The sequence below is a fragment of the Henckelia pumila genome, chromosome 3, assembly GCF_033568475.1.
Source record: "Henckelia pumila isolate YLH828 chromosome 3, ASM3356847v2, whole genome shotgun sequence".
Lineage (NCBI taxonomy): Eukaryota > Viridiplantae > Streptophyta > Magnoliopsida > Lamiales > Gesneriaceae > Henckelia > Henckelia pumila.
The window spans coordinates 150,778,269-150,793,142 of NC_133122.1; the positions used below are offsets into that span (position 1 = coordinate 150,778,269).

Sequence of the window (14,874 nt, forward strand, 5' to 3'; positions counted from 1 at the left end):
CAATATCCTAGAAACAATGAACAAAATGCAGAAACGAACAAACACATGCAAGACGAAAAAAAAACACAAGAAAAAAAAATAAAAATAACTCTCCCTTGGTCTGTGATTCGTCCTCTTCCTCCATCTGCAAAATTCCAAAGCACCTTCTCTTATCGGGGCAACCTATTGAACATGGAAAACGACGGGTAAGGCGGTGGATTAGCAAAAGATAATAAAAAGAAAAATAACAATGAAAAAATAATGAAAAGAGAACATTGGGTTGTCTCCCAGTCAGCGCTAAATTTATAGTCGATAGCCCAACTATATAGTAGCAACTATCAAAGAGCGGTTGCCGCCCATAGTAAGAATCATAAGACTCTACATATGGGTCTTGATTTTCTACGCCCTCAAACTTGGCGTGATATTGACTTTGTAAGCTCGTCGGTCCAACAATACTCTTCATGAACTGATTATTTTGGGAAGAGACTCGGAATTCAAGCTGAAGCTCATAGAAGACGTAATAGTGTGGAGTTGGCGTCAATGGCAAGAACGGATCTTGTAATGGTATACATGTAAAGTCCATTGACGATGTCATATATGTCTCCTTGTATGTTTCTTCCTCCTCCACTGTCACTTTAGGCTCCTCGTCACATGAAGATTCTTCAAAAAATATTTCTTCTTTCTCTGGCTCAATTACTGCTGCAGGATCACATGCCCATGATAACTGATCAACACAAATCGCTTCAGTCTCTTGGCGAATCTCAGAATATGGCTCTATAAGAAGTGCAATTTGTTCATCCAAGAAACTCACGGAGTTGATGTGACTTTCGAAGAACTTATTTATCTCAGTCTGCTTTTTCACAATGTTCTTCAACTGAGCCACATGATCTTCAAAATACTCTATACACTCTTCTTCATGCTCAGGTGGTTGGTTCGAATGTCAATGGTAGTCAAAATCTGCCATATCATTTAACAAATGCATATCACTGTCGTAATCTCTGTGAAACAAGTGACTGTCAGGTGATAAATCTCCATAATTTACCCAACTTCTTGTTGTCGCATCCAAACCACCATAAAAAATCTGAATTAGAGTGTAGTTTGAAAATCATGGCATCGAAATCTGTTCGCCAAATCATTGAATCTTCCCCAAGCAGCATAGAAAGGTTTCGAGTATTGTTGGCCAAACCTTGTGAACACATGTCGATGATCCATCTCCAAGTACCTCACAAGTAAGAAAAATTAAAGTTAACATTAAGAATTAAACAATGCAAGAAATAAAAATGTCTAGTCTCAAGCAAATAATATATCTTAATATTAACCAAACAGTCTCCAACAACGGCGCCAACAACTTGACCGCTTAAATCGGTGTCTACTAGCAAGTATACTAGGTCAAGTATTAGTAAAGTGGACAGAGAATCCAAGTATCGATTCCACAGATACTGTAGTCAATTCTCAAGAATTAATTATTTAGCTTAATCTAGACAAAATAATAAAAAAGTTGCGATGAATTAAATAAAAAATAAATTATTAAAAATAATAAGAATTTAAAATAGAAGAATAAATTCAATTAAATTGAGAAAACCAAGACACACACAGGTACCGAACAAATCATTTAACATGTAGCCGATTCAGGACTCAGATTTAATCTTAAATTACGGTGAATTATCCTAACTTGTTTAAATGTATATTTCTAAAACAATTAAACCTATTCAAATATTTACGGATTAATTTTCATAATTCTAATCAAACTCAAATGCATTAGAAACTATGAGAATTCAGTTTGCACCTAAAACCGCACGATGAAATCGAATACTATTTCTAGTCAATTTTACCTCGTGTTAATTATTAGAGTGATCGAAATCAATTCTTCCTCTGTCGACTTGGAATCAATTAACATGCAAACAAAAAATTGGACAGATCATTCACAAGACAGATATAAATCTAATAATCAATAACATAAAACCAAATCTGAAAAATCCCAAACAAACATCCAAGATTTCTACATATATTTGTTCAGACGAATCACACCATTTTGGTTAAATAAAATTTACTCAATAATTGGAAACAATAATTCAAAAATAAAAAGAATAAGAAGAAAGGAAGAAGAAATTTTTAAGAATATGGAGCATATCTCCAATCTCCAAGCCTCCTAGCCGCCTCACGATCTCTGCGTTTCGAACCCCCTCTCATGTTCTGATGTCTTCTATTTATATGTCTATGAAAGCCCATAAAATAAAGCCCGAAAAGTTAAGATTTTTAATTCCCGAAAATTCTAATTTCTGAGTCTGCACGATGCCTCGCTCGAGCGGAAAAAAGTTGCGCTCGAGCGAGCAACATTCTGTCCAAAAATTGTATTTTTCCAGTCCAGGTCTCGCTCGAGCGGTAGATATTCCTGATCGAGCGAGCAACATTCTGTCCAGCGCGCAGCGATTTTAAAAAATTCATATCTGCAGTTCTAGTCGTCGGATCAAGCCGAAATTTGGACAGCAACTTCAAAACATCTTGAACTTTAATTTGAATGGTGTAGATTGGATTTGGATCTATCTAGCATTAAAAATGAATTTTTGACCATTACTACTCCGTAATTCATTCTTGCGGCTCTTCTCTTGTTCCAAAAATCATGATTTCTTCACAAATTCCTACAAAAATCTACCCAGAGAGTGAAATGCACATGCATGAGATAAATTATAAATAAAAAATATAAAACACACATGAAACCATATGAATGCATGCCTAATAAACCTAAAAATAACACAAAATAATGCATACAAAATGCACTTATCAATAAGCGTTCACTGCCAACTTCTTCACACAGTTTATAGAACACTCTTTCTTGTCCAATATAGTTGTATATAAGTTGAAGAGAGCTCACTCACATATACAAGAGAGATATATTTAATTGATTAATTGAATGAGAGTCTTAACACAAATACGTTAAAGATTGTGTTTGTAGTCTTGGCATAAAAGACGTTAAAAATTATGCGGATTGTGAGGTTACGGCCTACAATCGAGTTGGTTAGGAGTTCTAAGATAGGCAGTGGGTAAGTCCTAATCTTGAAGTGAGTTTGTACAAATGGGTTGTATAAATCAAAATTTTCTAGTGCTTTCCTTGCGAGGAGGAAGAAGGGTGACGTATGAGTTGTTGAAATATCCGAACATACATAAACAAATACGTGTCTCTTTATTTCTTGCATTTATTTATTGCTACTGTTTTGGATTTCATTGTTGAAGCTTTTTATGTGTTTAATAAAATACTTAAATGTTGCATTCAAAGTGTTTGATAAAATGCTTCAACTAAACTGTTTTCATCTATCAACTTGCATCCTTTTAAAATAATTTACAAAATGTTTAATAGGTTTCTAAGAAGGATTATTTTGAGTGTCTTCCATTTGGTTTGAAATCCAAACTCGGTTTAATTCATCGGTGCTCAATATTTCAAAAACCGAGCTATTGTAGCTCAAATATTTTTAAACTTGTGTATTGTCTCTCATACCCAATCCTATCAAGCGATAAAGAGACCTCTTGAAAAGAAAACAGCTATTGCAAGTTAATCTCCACGGTGTTGCCATTGGTTCTGCAACACCAGGCCACAACACCAAGAGATGTGAATGTATTTCCTTGTGTATGAATGTTGTTGCTCCTGAAAACTCAAGTGCACATGATGATCAGGATGAAGAAAAACTTACATTGGAAAGAATTCAAAGCATGTACGAAGAACTTTATTCTGATTGGTTAAAAAGGAACAAGGTGAATCTTGCACTTTCAATGGAGAACACTGAGTTTAAGAGCTCTCTGGCCAAAGTTGAAGCGATCATGACCAAGAGAGATATCGAGTTTTGCAGAATGAAGGATGAATTGGCTCGAGAAAATATGACCTTGGCAAAGTACAACTCGAGTTCAAGCAAGCTCAATGATTTACTGTCTGTTGGAAAAGATAATAAAGATGGTTTAGGATACAAATATAGTGTTTTTGAAGTTGGTGAATTATCAAACAGTGCACATAAACCTACTGCATTAGTGAAAGAAAGTGGGAGTGACTAATATACTAAAGTTATTCCTACTGCCAAAATTCTACCCAAACAGGCTTGCACCCAGAAGAAAAAAGGTAAGAAATATCACTTTGTCTGTCATTACTGTCACAAACCTGGATAGGAGTGTCAAAATTTAACTCAACCCACCAACCCGACACGAGTCGACCCAAAAAATATCAGGTTAGGGTTAGGGTTTTGGGTTCAGGTCAGATCGCATTGACCCGAAAGCTAACCCGAACAAATTACTCGGGTTCAGGTTGGGTTCGAGTTGACCCAAAATTTTTTATTATTACTATTTTTTATATATATAATTAAGAAAGATGTGCTATATTTTTATATGTTGTATGTTAGAAAAAATTTATTGTATATTGATATAATATATTTTCGTCATTTAATGTTTATTTTGTATAATTTTTATTTTTTAAAATAGTTTTTTATTTTTTGTAGTAAATATACTTAAATTTTCTACAACTACAATTTCAAATTTAAATTATATATAATTTTAGATTTTGTTATTATGTGATTAAATTGAATATTATTATTATTATCGTGTTTTTTGAATTTTTATTTAATTATTTTGTTAAAAAAATTTTAAAAAATCGGGTTGGTTCGGGTTGAACGGGTTAGGAGGGTTAGCCGGGTTCGGGTACAGGTTACTATTTTCAGGTTGGTTCGGGTTACGCTTACGCATTTGTTAAATAAAATTTTCGTCAACCCGACCCATAACCACCCGAATTGACACCCCTAATTACTTGGACATATCAAGCCCTACTACTTCAAGAAATGTTTTCATAATCGGGTCGGTAATCAAACCGGTCTACCTTGAAAAAAACGGTCCAACCGGTCAGACCGTTTTAACCGGACGGTCGGATCGAAAAACCATTTATATAATATAATATAATATAATTAATAATATATTTTAAATTTTAAAACTTAAAAGATGTATATAAATAGACAAAAAATATATATTTATCCTAGTTTGAAAAATTAATAACGATATAAATATATTCAAAATATTAATTATAGTAATATATATTTTTAAAAGTAAATAAATTAATTAAAAAAACTTTAATAATATTAAAATAATATTTTTAACGATGTAAAAATTACAAATAATCATTTATTATATATAATAAAATATTAAATTAAAGTTTTGAATTAAAAAAACTAATTTTTTTAAATAAAAAAAAAATCAAAAACCGGTTGAACCGGTTCTTTGGCCGGTTCTTGGTCGGTTTTGACCGGTTCCGAGCAGTTCAACCGTTAAAACTATAAAGTCCCAAAACTCGAGAACACTACTAAACATCATTCTTTAAAGTTTGGGAAAAATTTACGGAATAAAATAAAAGTTAAATTTAAAAGTGCCCAACAACCGTAAGAAATAAAGTTACAGTATCGCCAACATGGCCAACATAAAAATTATTAAAACTTGTTCCTTCTCTCATAATAACTAAAAACAGCTCATTCTCAAAACTTGGCGCTCATGCATAACCCGCCGACACACCCGCTTGCTGCTCTTCATGCCCCGTTCCATACTCATCGATATAATCATTTAAAGCATCATCATTACCTGCGCCATCCAAGTATATTGAGTCTAAAGACTCAACAAGAATATGCAAAAACTTAAACATAACAAAACATATTATGCAATAAAAACAGATGCTATAAAATTCTTCATTTGAGGTGATGTATTATGTGTAAATGTGGCAACCATTAGAGCTCTTGGGTCCTGTGATCACGGTCGTTGTACAACAAGCATATAATTTGGTACAGCTCATATCAGCCTTTTACCAATATGTGTACCGTCCCATACCGACTGTCATCGATATGCACAATAACTTTCGTTCTTTTGGAAAGGCCTTCCCCGGAGCTCATCTCGGGACGCCATCCCATACTGCTACCACAAGTCCGCACAAGATATCAAAGGTTTTTTATGTATACAAAACATCATCTTAAACTTCAACATAAATTTCGTCAGAACTTCATCAATTCATGCTCTTAAAATTTCTCGTACAAAACTTCATTCATGCTTAAACTGATAAAAAAAACTCATTCATGCATTTAATAATTCATTAAATACTTTATGACATTCATAATAACAAAGGCTTTTGTGAATAACAAAAACAAATAGATGCGCTTCATAATTTAATCGATCCATGTGAGTCGATCTGTCAGTCCCGAAAATCTAACGGGACATCTAAATTTGAAACTTTTCTCATGGATCATCTTAAAAACACATAAAATAGTTTAAAATAGCTTAAAATATCATAAACATGAATTTGGAACTTCAAATGCAAGTTTTAAAAATTTTGGGCAGACCCCGGGACGCTTGAGCGAACAAAAATCCGGCTCGAGCGTGGGAAACCCACAACACATGGCGCGGGTGCCCCTGTGCGGGTGCCCATGTGCCCAACGGTTTCCTGCACACGCAGGCAGCGGAACAGTTGTGAAACCCGACTTTTCCGGCTCTTTTCTGAACTTTTTCAACATCAAATCAACATTACTCACTCACCCATTAAACCTATGCTTAAACACACACAAAAAAAAACTTCAAAAGATCCACACAACACGACCCATCTTTCAAAAGTTTGATTCAAAACTTTTCAACATCAAACACACACCAAAATTCTTCAATAACACTTCAAACCATAGAATTCTCAAAACTTTTGCATCCAAAAATTAAAAGAACAAATCACGCTTCACAATTTCATCATGGATAATAAAAATTCTTCCTAAATTATGCATCAATCAACACATACACATGAATTTTCATAGTAAAATATTTATACCCTTGAATGGCGGTTTCAAAACGTTAAAAAAAATTTGTCTGATCGCGGTAGTTTGGATTTAACCTGAACTTGAGAATGATCTAGCCTCGAACGGGGAAGAATCATGCCCTAGCTTTGGAAGCAGATTAACGTGAAAAGGGGAATTTGGGAGAAGAGAAGCGGCGTTAATTTTTTGGAAAAGAGAGAATGAAATCTGACGCCTGGTTAGTTGTGACTAATGGGCTTGAGAGTCGGCCTATTAGTTGCAAACAAAAATTTTTAAGAAAATAATTCACCCAGCCCATAAAATAACACTGTCCCAACTTTAAATTAAACATAAAACATTTTTCTTAACTTGTTAGAAGTCTAGAATCGTTCTCTTGGTCCAGAATTAAATTTCAAACCTGAAAACATTAAAATATATTGCAACACACAAGTATCAGGCAAATCATATCATCATATAAAATTTAAACATAACAATTAAATTCCATGAATAAAATGCATAAAATCATATAAATAATTTAAAATTATCGTTATTGAGCTAGTGTACTTTTGGACTTTACAAAAATGATTTTGGGAGTGTTCCGGACCGGACCAGTGACCGGTTCCTGGTCGAACCGGTCGAACCGTCCGATCCGGTCTGGTTTTGAAAACACTGACTTCAAGTTGAAAACGGACTACATGAAGTGGACTGTCAGACCAGTGTTGCCTCCTGTGTTGCGCAACACCAGACATAACACCGCCAAGAAACAGTCTTCTGGTAAAATGGTGTGGGTACCATAGGTGAAACCTAGTTGTTTTGTCATTTATACTTCATTAAGACTAACATTGCAAGGCTATGGTATTTTGAAGTTATAGTTCACGTAACATGACTGGATCAAAGGAGTTTCTTATTGATTATGTGGAACAAAATAGTGGACGTGTGACCTATGGTGGAGGTGCAAAAAAAATAATTGTTGGCAGAGGAACACTAAAAGTTGAAAGACTTTCAGAGCTTCATAATGTGTTTCATGTGAAAGAATTAAATTCGAATTTAATTAGCATACATGTTTGTTAAATTTGATTTAAAAAAAAATCATGTGAGGTATTTGATGAAGCTAATGTTTCTGTCATGAGAGGTACTAGGTCAACCGACAACTGCTACCAACTTGGTGAAGAACATGGATGTATAAGCTCCAAGGTAAGCAAATTCGATTTATGGTACCAAAAGCTAGGACATGTAAACTTCAAAACCTTGAAGAATCTGAGTAAGTTTGAAGTTGTACGAGGTATGTCTAATCTTACTTCTGGAACTCCGTTTGTTTGTGGACCATGCCAAAAGGGTAAGCAGACTCGTGTTGCGCACCTAATGTTACAGCACCATGGGACAACACAGTGATTAGAACTCTTACACATGGATCTTATGAGTCCTATGGAAGTGAAAAGCTTTAGTGGTAAGCGATATTCTTTGTATGTATAGATGATTTTTCACGATTTACTTGGACAAGATTCTATCTACTGTTATTGTCTAATGTTCTACTGATTTTGGAGTGGTCTAAGTATTCTATTGATTGTCGTCACCAAAACTTAGAATACTTAACAAATGACAATTATTATACTCAGCAGTATTTATGTAAATCACCATATGTATAACCTAAAATCCTTTTTAAAAAAATATTAGATTATGTTATTTTTCTAAATAAATACATATAAATTTCTCCTTTTTTTCTTTCAAATATAACCTCGTGTTGATTTTCTAAAATAATATGTATAAATTACAAATTGTTGCCATAATATACCATTATATTTCTTAAACTTCAAGCTGTCAATTAATTAAAGAATTATAATTATAATTTTTTAAAATATTTTATAGAAAAAATTTGTACATATTTTAAAAAAATTTCCCTAACTTAATTTGTTATTTATAAAAATTTAAGTATATTAAATTATTACAAAATGAATTTATTGGAAGTTTTACGATTTTTTAAATGTTTAAGTTATTAAAAATATAATATTTAATGCACTCATATTATTTTTTGGTTTTAAATTAAAAATATATCTTTACTTTTTAGTAATATTAACGTGGATATCTCTCCAAGAACTTCTCACACCCATTTCTGTCAACATGAACTCAGTTTCCTCATCACTTTGATGATTATCCTCATGATCAGTTTCTGATAGAACTGGTATTGTACTTGATGTTGTAACATTAGGGAATTTCAGCAAGCCTTCAACATCATCTTCAGCAGTTTTACCCTTAAAATCTGCAAAATCATCAAAAATAACATTAATAGATTCCATAATTATTCTGGTTCTAAGGTTATACATCCTATATGCACGACTATTAGTAGTATAACCAAGAAACAAACACTTATCACTCTTGGAATAAAATTTTGCTATGTGATTTTTATCATTCAAAACATAACACACACAGTCAAAAACATGAAAATAATTGAGATTTGGCCTCTTTCCCATAAGAATCTCATATGAAGTCATAGTAGAACCATTTCTAAAATAACACGGTTAGAAATATGGCAAGCCGTGTTCAATGCTTCTGCCCAAAATCTCTTGGAGATATTTTTTGAGCTCATCATCACCCTAGTCATCTCCTGCAACATCATATTCTTTCTCTCAGCTATGTCATTCTGTTGAGGAGTTTTAAAGATCAGAGAACTCTTGAGATATGTCTTTTTTGTCACACAAAGACGAAAAAGATGAGTTCTCAAATTCCTTTCCATGATCAGTTTTGATCATTGCTACTGTCAAGGCATGCAGTGATCTTATTGAACAACTTCTTAAAAACATCAAAAGTTTCTGACTTTTCTCTAATAAATTTTATCCATGTAAACCAAGAAAAATCATCAACACACACAAAAGAATATTTCTTACCTCCATAGCTTTCAACATCCATAGGACCCATTAAGTTCATATGTAAAAGTTCAAGACACCGTGTTGTCCCACAGTGTTGTAACACGGGGTACGACACACGGGTCTGCTTACCTTTTTGGCATGCACCACAGATTTATGGAACATCAGACTTTAGATTTGGCAGTCCTATGACAGCCTCAAACTTACTCAAACTTTTAAAGTCTTGAAATTCACATGACCAAGCTTTAGGTGTCATAGACTAAACTCATCGACGTTTGAGTGTCTATAAGCCAATTCCTCACCAAGTTGGTAACAGTTGTCTGCTGATCTTGTACCTGTAATGATCATCGGTTAGCATTATCAAAAACTTCACAAGTATTCTTATCAAACGTCACATGCAAGTCATCATCACACAGTTGACTAATATAAATTAAATTTGCAGTAAGTCCTTCGACATGAAACACATTGTGAAGCTTTGGAAATCCTTCTACATTGAGTGTTCTTTTGCCAACAATTCTTCCTTTTGCATCACCTCCATAGGTCACTCTACCATCTATTTGTTCAACGTAGTTCGTGAGGTGATCTTTCAAACCTGTCATGTGCCGGGAGTTTCCACTATCAAAATACCAATTTCCTGTAGTGTTAGCTTTCAAGGAAGTATAAATAACAAAATACTTCACATCAGACTTTGGTACCCAAATTTTCTTTGTTGCGGGTCTTTTTTTGTTGGTGTTGCGCTTGGTGTTGTGCAACACGGGGGGAAACACCTGCTTGACTCCCACAAAAGATAGTCATTTTTGAGCTTTCGAAAAAATGGCCTGATATGACCAGGTTTGAGACAGTAATGACAGAAAAAAGGACGCTTTCATTGTTTTGGCGAATAGTTTTCTCAGAAATAAGTTTCTTACCTTGGGCAGCAACTGAAGGATAGTTCAAAGAATTGCTACCTTCCTTCACAAACACTGGTGATTTAGAAGATTCACCAATTTCAAACACATTGTTTTTAAAACCAAGTCCAAAATTATCATCTTTGCCCATATTCAAAAGAGAATGAAGTTTGTTCAAACTCGAATTAAATCTGGAAAGAGTTTTTTTTTGCTTTTTCAAGTTCACTATTCAGCAAACTCAATTCCAGATCTTTCTTGCTCATGAAAACTTCCAGCCTAGCCACGACGGCTTTTAATTCAGCATTCTCTTTAGAGAGAGTTGTATTTAACTTATTCCTCTTGATCCAGTCAGTATACAACTCCTCATAAAGTTTTTGGACACCTCTCAGAGTAAACTCTTCAGCTACCTGTTCTTCATGATTACTGAAATTATCAAAATTAGATGCCACAAAACATACAGATTTTTGAACTGTGTTGCGCCCAGGTGTTGCAACACCGGAGCCAACACCAAGTGGATTTACCTGAAAATTTTTCTTACCTTCCAGCAAAGCAATAAAAGATATAAGTTCTACCTGTTCACCCTTTTCCTGTTCTTCCTCAGAATCCTCATCACTCAGGGAGACATTCATACCTTTTTGAAGTCGATTGGAACATTCATACGCATAATTTACATATCCACGACATTCCCTGCATTGAATATTATCAAAATTATTACTAGAGGAATGATTCTTACTCTCATACTTTGGACGAGGTCCTCGAGTAGTCGCTGGTTTCTGAGATTTTTCCGTCATAGGTAGACTAGGAAATTTTGAAGGTTGACCACCTTTTTCACTTTTCTTCTTTTCTCTCATCACCTTAAGATAATCACCAAATTTCTTTGAAATCAAGGTAATAGAGTCATCTCCCAGATCAGATTCACCTACTTCATGCTTCATCTCAAAAAAACCATTGTAAGAATCTTTAGACACTTGAAAAGCAATGGACTTACCTTTATAGTCATCTTCTACTTCCATCTCCATCTCATATGTGCAAAGAGAACTTATTAACTCATCCAAACTCATTATAGATGTATCCTTGGATTCATCTATAGCGCAAACTTTAGTGTGGAACTTTTTTGGAACAGAACGAAGTACTTTGCACACAAGTCATTCGTTGGAAATAGGATCACCGAGTACGGATGCTTCATTAGCAAGGCTTTTCAATCTAGCATTGTATTGCATGATGGTCTCATTTTCTTCCATTCTTAATTTCTCAAACTTTGAAGTAAAGAGACACATCCTTGTATTCTTAACACTTTTCGAGCCCTCACAATGAGCCTGATGTTTGTCCCAAGCATCCTGAGCAGAGACACAAGTACAAATCAGATTAAACATATTCATGTCAACAGAGGTAAAAATAGCATTAATTTCTTTAGCATTAAAATTAGCCGAGGAAATTTCATCAGCCGTCCATTGTGCTCTTGGTTTGGGTCCACCGCCTTCTTCATCTCTCATTAATGGTGACCAATCATCGAGAACACGTTGTCAAGCCCTTGAATCAATGGACTGTATGTATATGCTCATCTTCAGTTTTCAGGACCGTAATTTGTCTCATCCAAAATTGGTGAACGAATTGCAGCATTGGAGTACGGAGTATCCATAACAAACCTGCAACAGTAACCAGGAACTCACTTAGTAAAGTCAAGTGGTGGCTCTGATGTCACGTGAAAGATGCGTTGTATGCAGTTTGTTAATAAAACAGTCAGTATTGTACATGGTGTTACAACACCAGAGACAACACAGTACAGCGGAAATTAAAGCGTAAATAAATAACACAAGTAAATAATTTTGCACGAGTATAAAAACTCGTGTGGGTGCCTTAGGGCTAAATATCACTAGGAAAAGTAAGATCATTCTTGCAAAGTAATACTAGTGATTTTACGAAAAATCAATAAATCCTAAATTTTTCAACAAGTTGAGAAATCAAACTTTGCATCCTAAATAAATCAGAGTAAAACAAATAGATGCAACTCCCGTAGCCTAAATTTGAAGATACAGAAAAGATCTTCAAACAACACTATACACTAAGTGTTGTTTTCTGATGTCTTCAATACCAACGGCAATACGGGGACAAGCAATAACGATGATTGCAAAATCGTCTTCAGACACCTTCAACTTCACGAATGGAATTCTTCAGTAGATGCTCTGAAAGTCGACGTTTGAAGCTCTATCTAATTTGTGCATGGAAATCTTCTTTAAATAGATTTCAATTCAAGGTAAGTTGATTTCCATGAATAGATTCCTACATGAATAAGGAAGCAATTGTAAATAAGAATAAAACTCTATTAATCATATCAAATCATATCTTGATAATATCATACAAGAATATATCTCTAAATTTTATTATCAAGATATATTTGAATACAGTAAATATAATTCTCATAGATTTCGAATTATACACAATATATTTACCAAATCTTTTAACTTGTCTATAAAGCAAAATCAAATATTATTCGATATTCATAAGGCCGAGAATTTCAAAGAATAAAAATTTCTTTCAAAAGAAAAACAAAAGTTTTTTCATCATAATTAAACCCAATAATTTATAAATGTATCAATATTACTCACATAAGATTTAGTTTTTTCGATATTTTTCTTCATGTCGTATGAAGTATATTGCTATAGATTTTCAATTTTGAAAACAATATTTTGATTTTATTTGTTCAATAAAATCAAATATCTTGAAAAAAAAAAATGTGTACTACAAATAATACACATAATATTCATGTTTTATGTTACACATGCAACGCGTGTGCCACGTCCACTAATTCTAATAATCTGGGAATAACTTCGGTTTTTGTTGTGAATCAAGAACTTGAAGTCTTGAACTGACCCTCTTAATATATTTTTTCTTAAACAGAAATATCATAAATGGTTCAATCTTCATTGGCGAAGGAGTGCAATTGTGCAACCTCACGTGGAGATTCGAGGAGGTTAGATATCACACATTAATTTTTCGTTTATTGATCATTTATATTTTTTAGAAAAAAATTCTAAACTTTATTTTATTATTTATAATAAAATTTTAAATATATAAGATTTTTACAAAATTAAATCACTGGATAAAATATAAATATTCTATTCTTTTTTATTTTGAAAAATATGCACAATATTGGATATACGGCATGGTAACAATAGGAAGAGCTTTGTAAATTGTAATATCATAAGAAATTAAAGAAAACAAAAATAAACAATAGAAAGAGATTTGTAATATCATAAGAAAGAAACAAAAATAAACAATATAAAGAGATTTGTAATATCATAAGAAAGAAAACAAAAATAAAAGCGAAAATATTTTTTTACAAAAATTATTTGTTTAAATTTTTTTAGTCGTTAACTTGTCATATTTGAGTTTGATATAATGATTTTTAATTTTGGGATAATTTGATCCGATTGATGAACTAGTGCTTAAACGCATCAGCAATTTATAAAACCATGTCAAAAAATTTTAACGTTATATCAATATTTTGGAATCACATAAATAAAAGTATAACAAATATTGTGTACAATGATAATTATAACAATTATATCACAAGATTTTTTTATTTTATGTGATTATCTCACAAATCATTTTATGAGATGAATATTATATTCGACCTCACTCGTGAAAAAATATTTTTTACGTAAACAATATTTTTTTTTCATAAATATAATTATGATCAACTCGTCTCACAATTACACGAGATCGTTTCACATGCAAGATATTTGCTCTATTATTATGATTATTATAATTACCCACTTCATCATAATTATTAAAACAAACAAAAATGGAAATCAAAATAATTTTTTTACATTAACTTTTTCCGATTGTTTGTTTTAGTGTTTTAGGAATTCTTTGAGTTTAACTAATTAATTTTCTCCATATAATTTGGAACACATTTCGATATCATATAGTTAATTTTTATGATTATTATTAATGTTAAAGAAATGGACTTGGACTTAACTAATTCAAAAACTAGATTAAGTGGAGGATTGCTTTTGTGACCAAGGGTGGCTCTTATGGGGGCGAGCCGAGCGACCGCTTAGGGCCCCATTTTGAGAGAGGATCCAATTATTTTTAGAAATTATTATAATATCAATATAATTTTAGCTAATTAAAGAAAAAATAAAATATTTGGGAATAGATCTCTATGACAAACACGCACAACCATAATTTTGTCACTCGTCTATTTCAATCCATGCTAGGTTTATCAAATTTAATTTTCATCATCAATTCTTGGTAGTGTGCACCTCTCACATATAAGTAATTGTTCTTTATTCTGATCTTATTCTGTTTATACATTTTCAATTATTTCTAATTTTAAATTAAACTGAGAGAATTTAT

General features: G+C 32.8%; 1 protein-coding gene across 1 annotated transcript; it reads right to left on the minus strand.

Annotated features, from left to right (window-relative positions):
- Window positions 1-11,657: 11,657 nt before the first annotated feature.
- LOC140889739 (uncharacterized) lies at window positions 11,658-12,005 on the minus strand. Its single transcript, XM_073297460.1, has one exon. The coding sequence runs from the start codon at window positions 12,003-12,005 to the stop codon at window positions 11,658-11,660; it is 348 nt and encodes a 115-aa protein (XP_073153561.1).
- Between the last annotated feature and the right edge of the window lie 2,869 nt (window positions 12,006-14,874).

Coding starts and splice junctions, on each gene's coding strand:
- LOC140889739 (XM_073297460.1), bottom strand. CDS start 12,005: ATGAGAGATGAAGAAGGCGGTGGACCCAAACCAAGAGCACAATGGACG.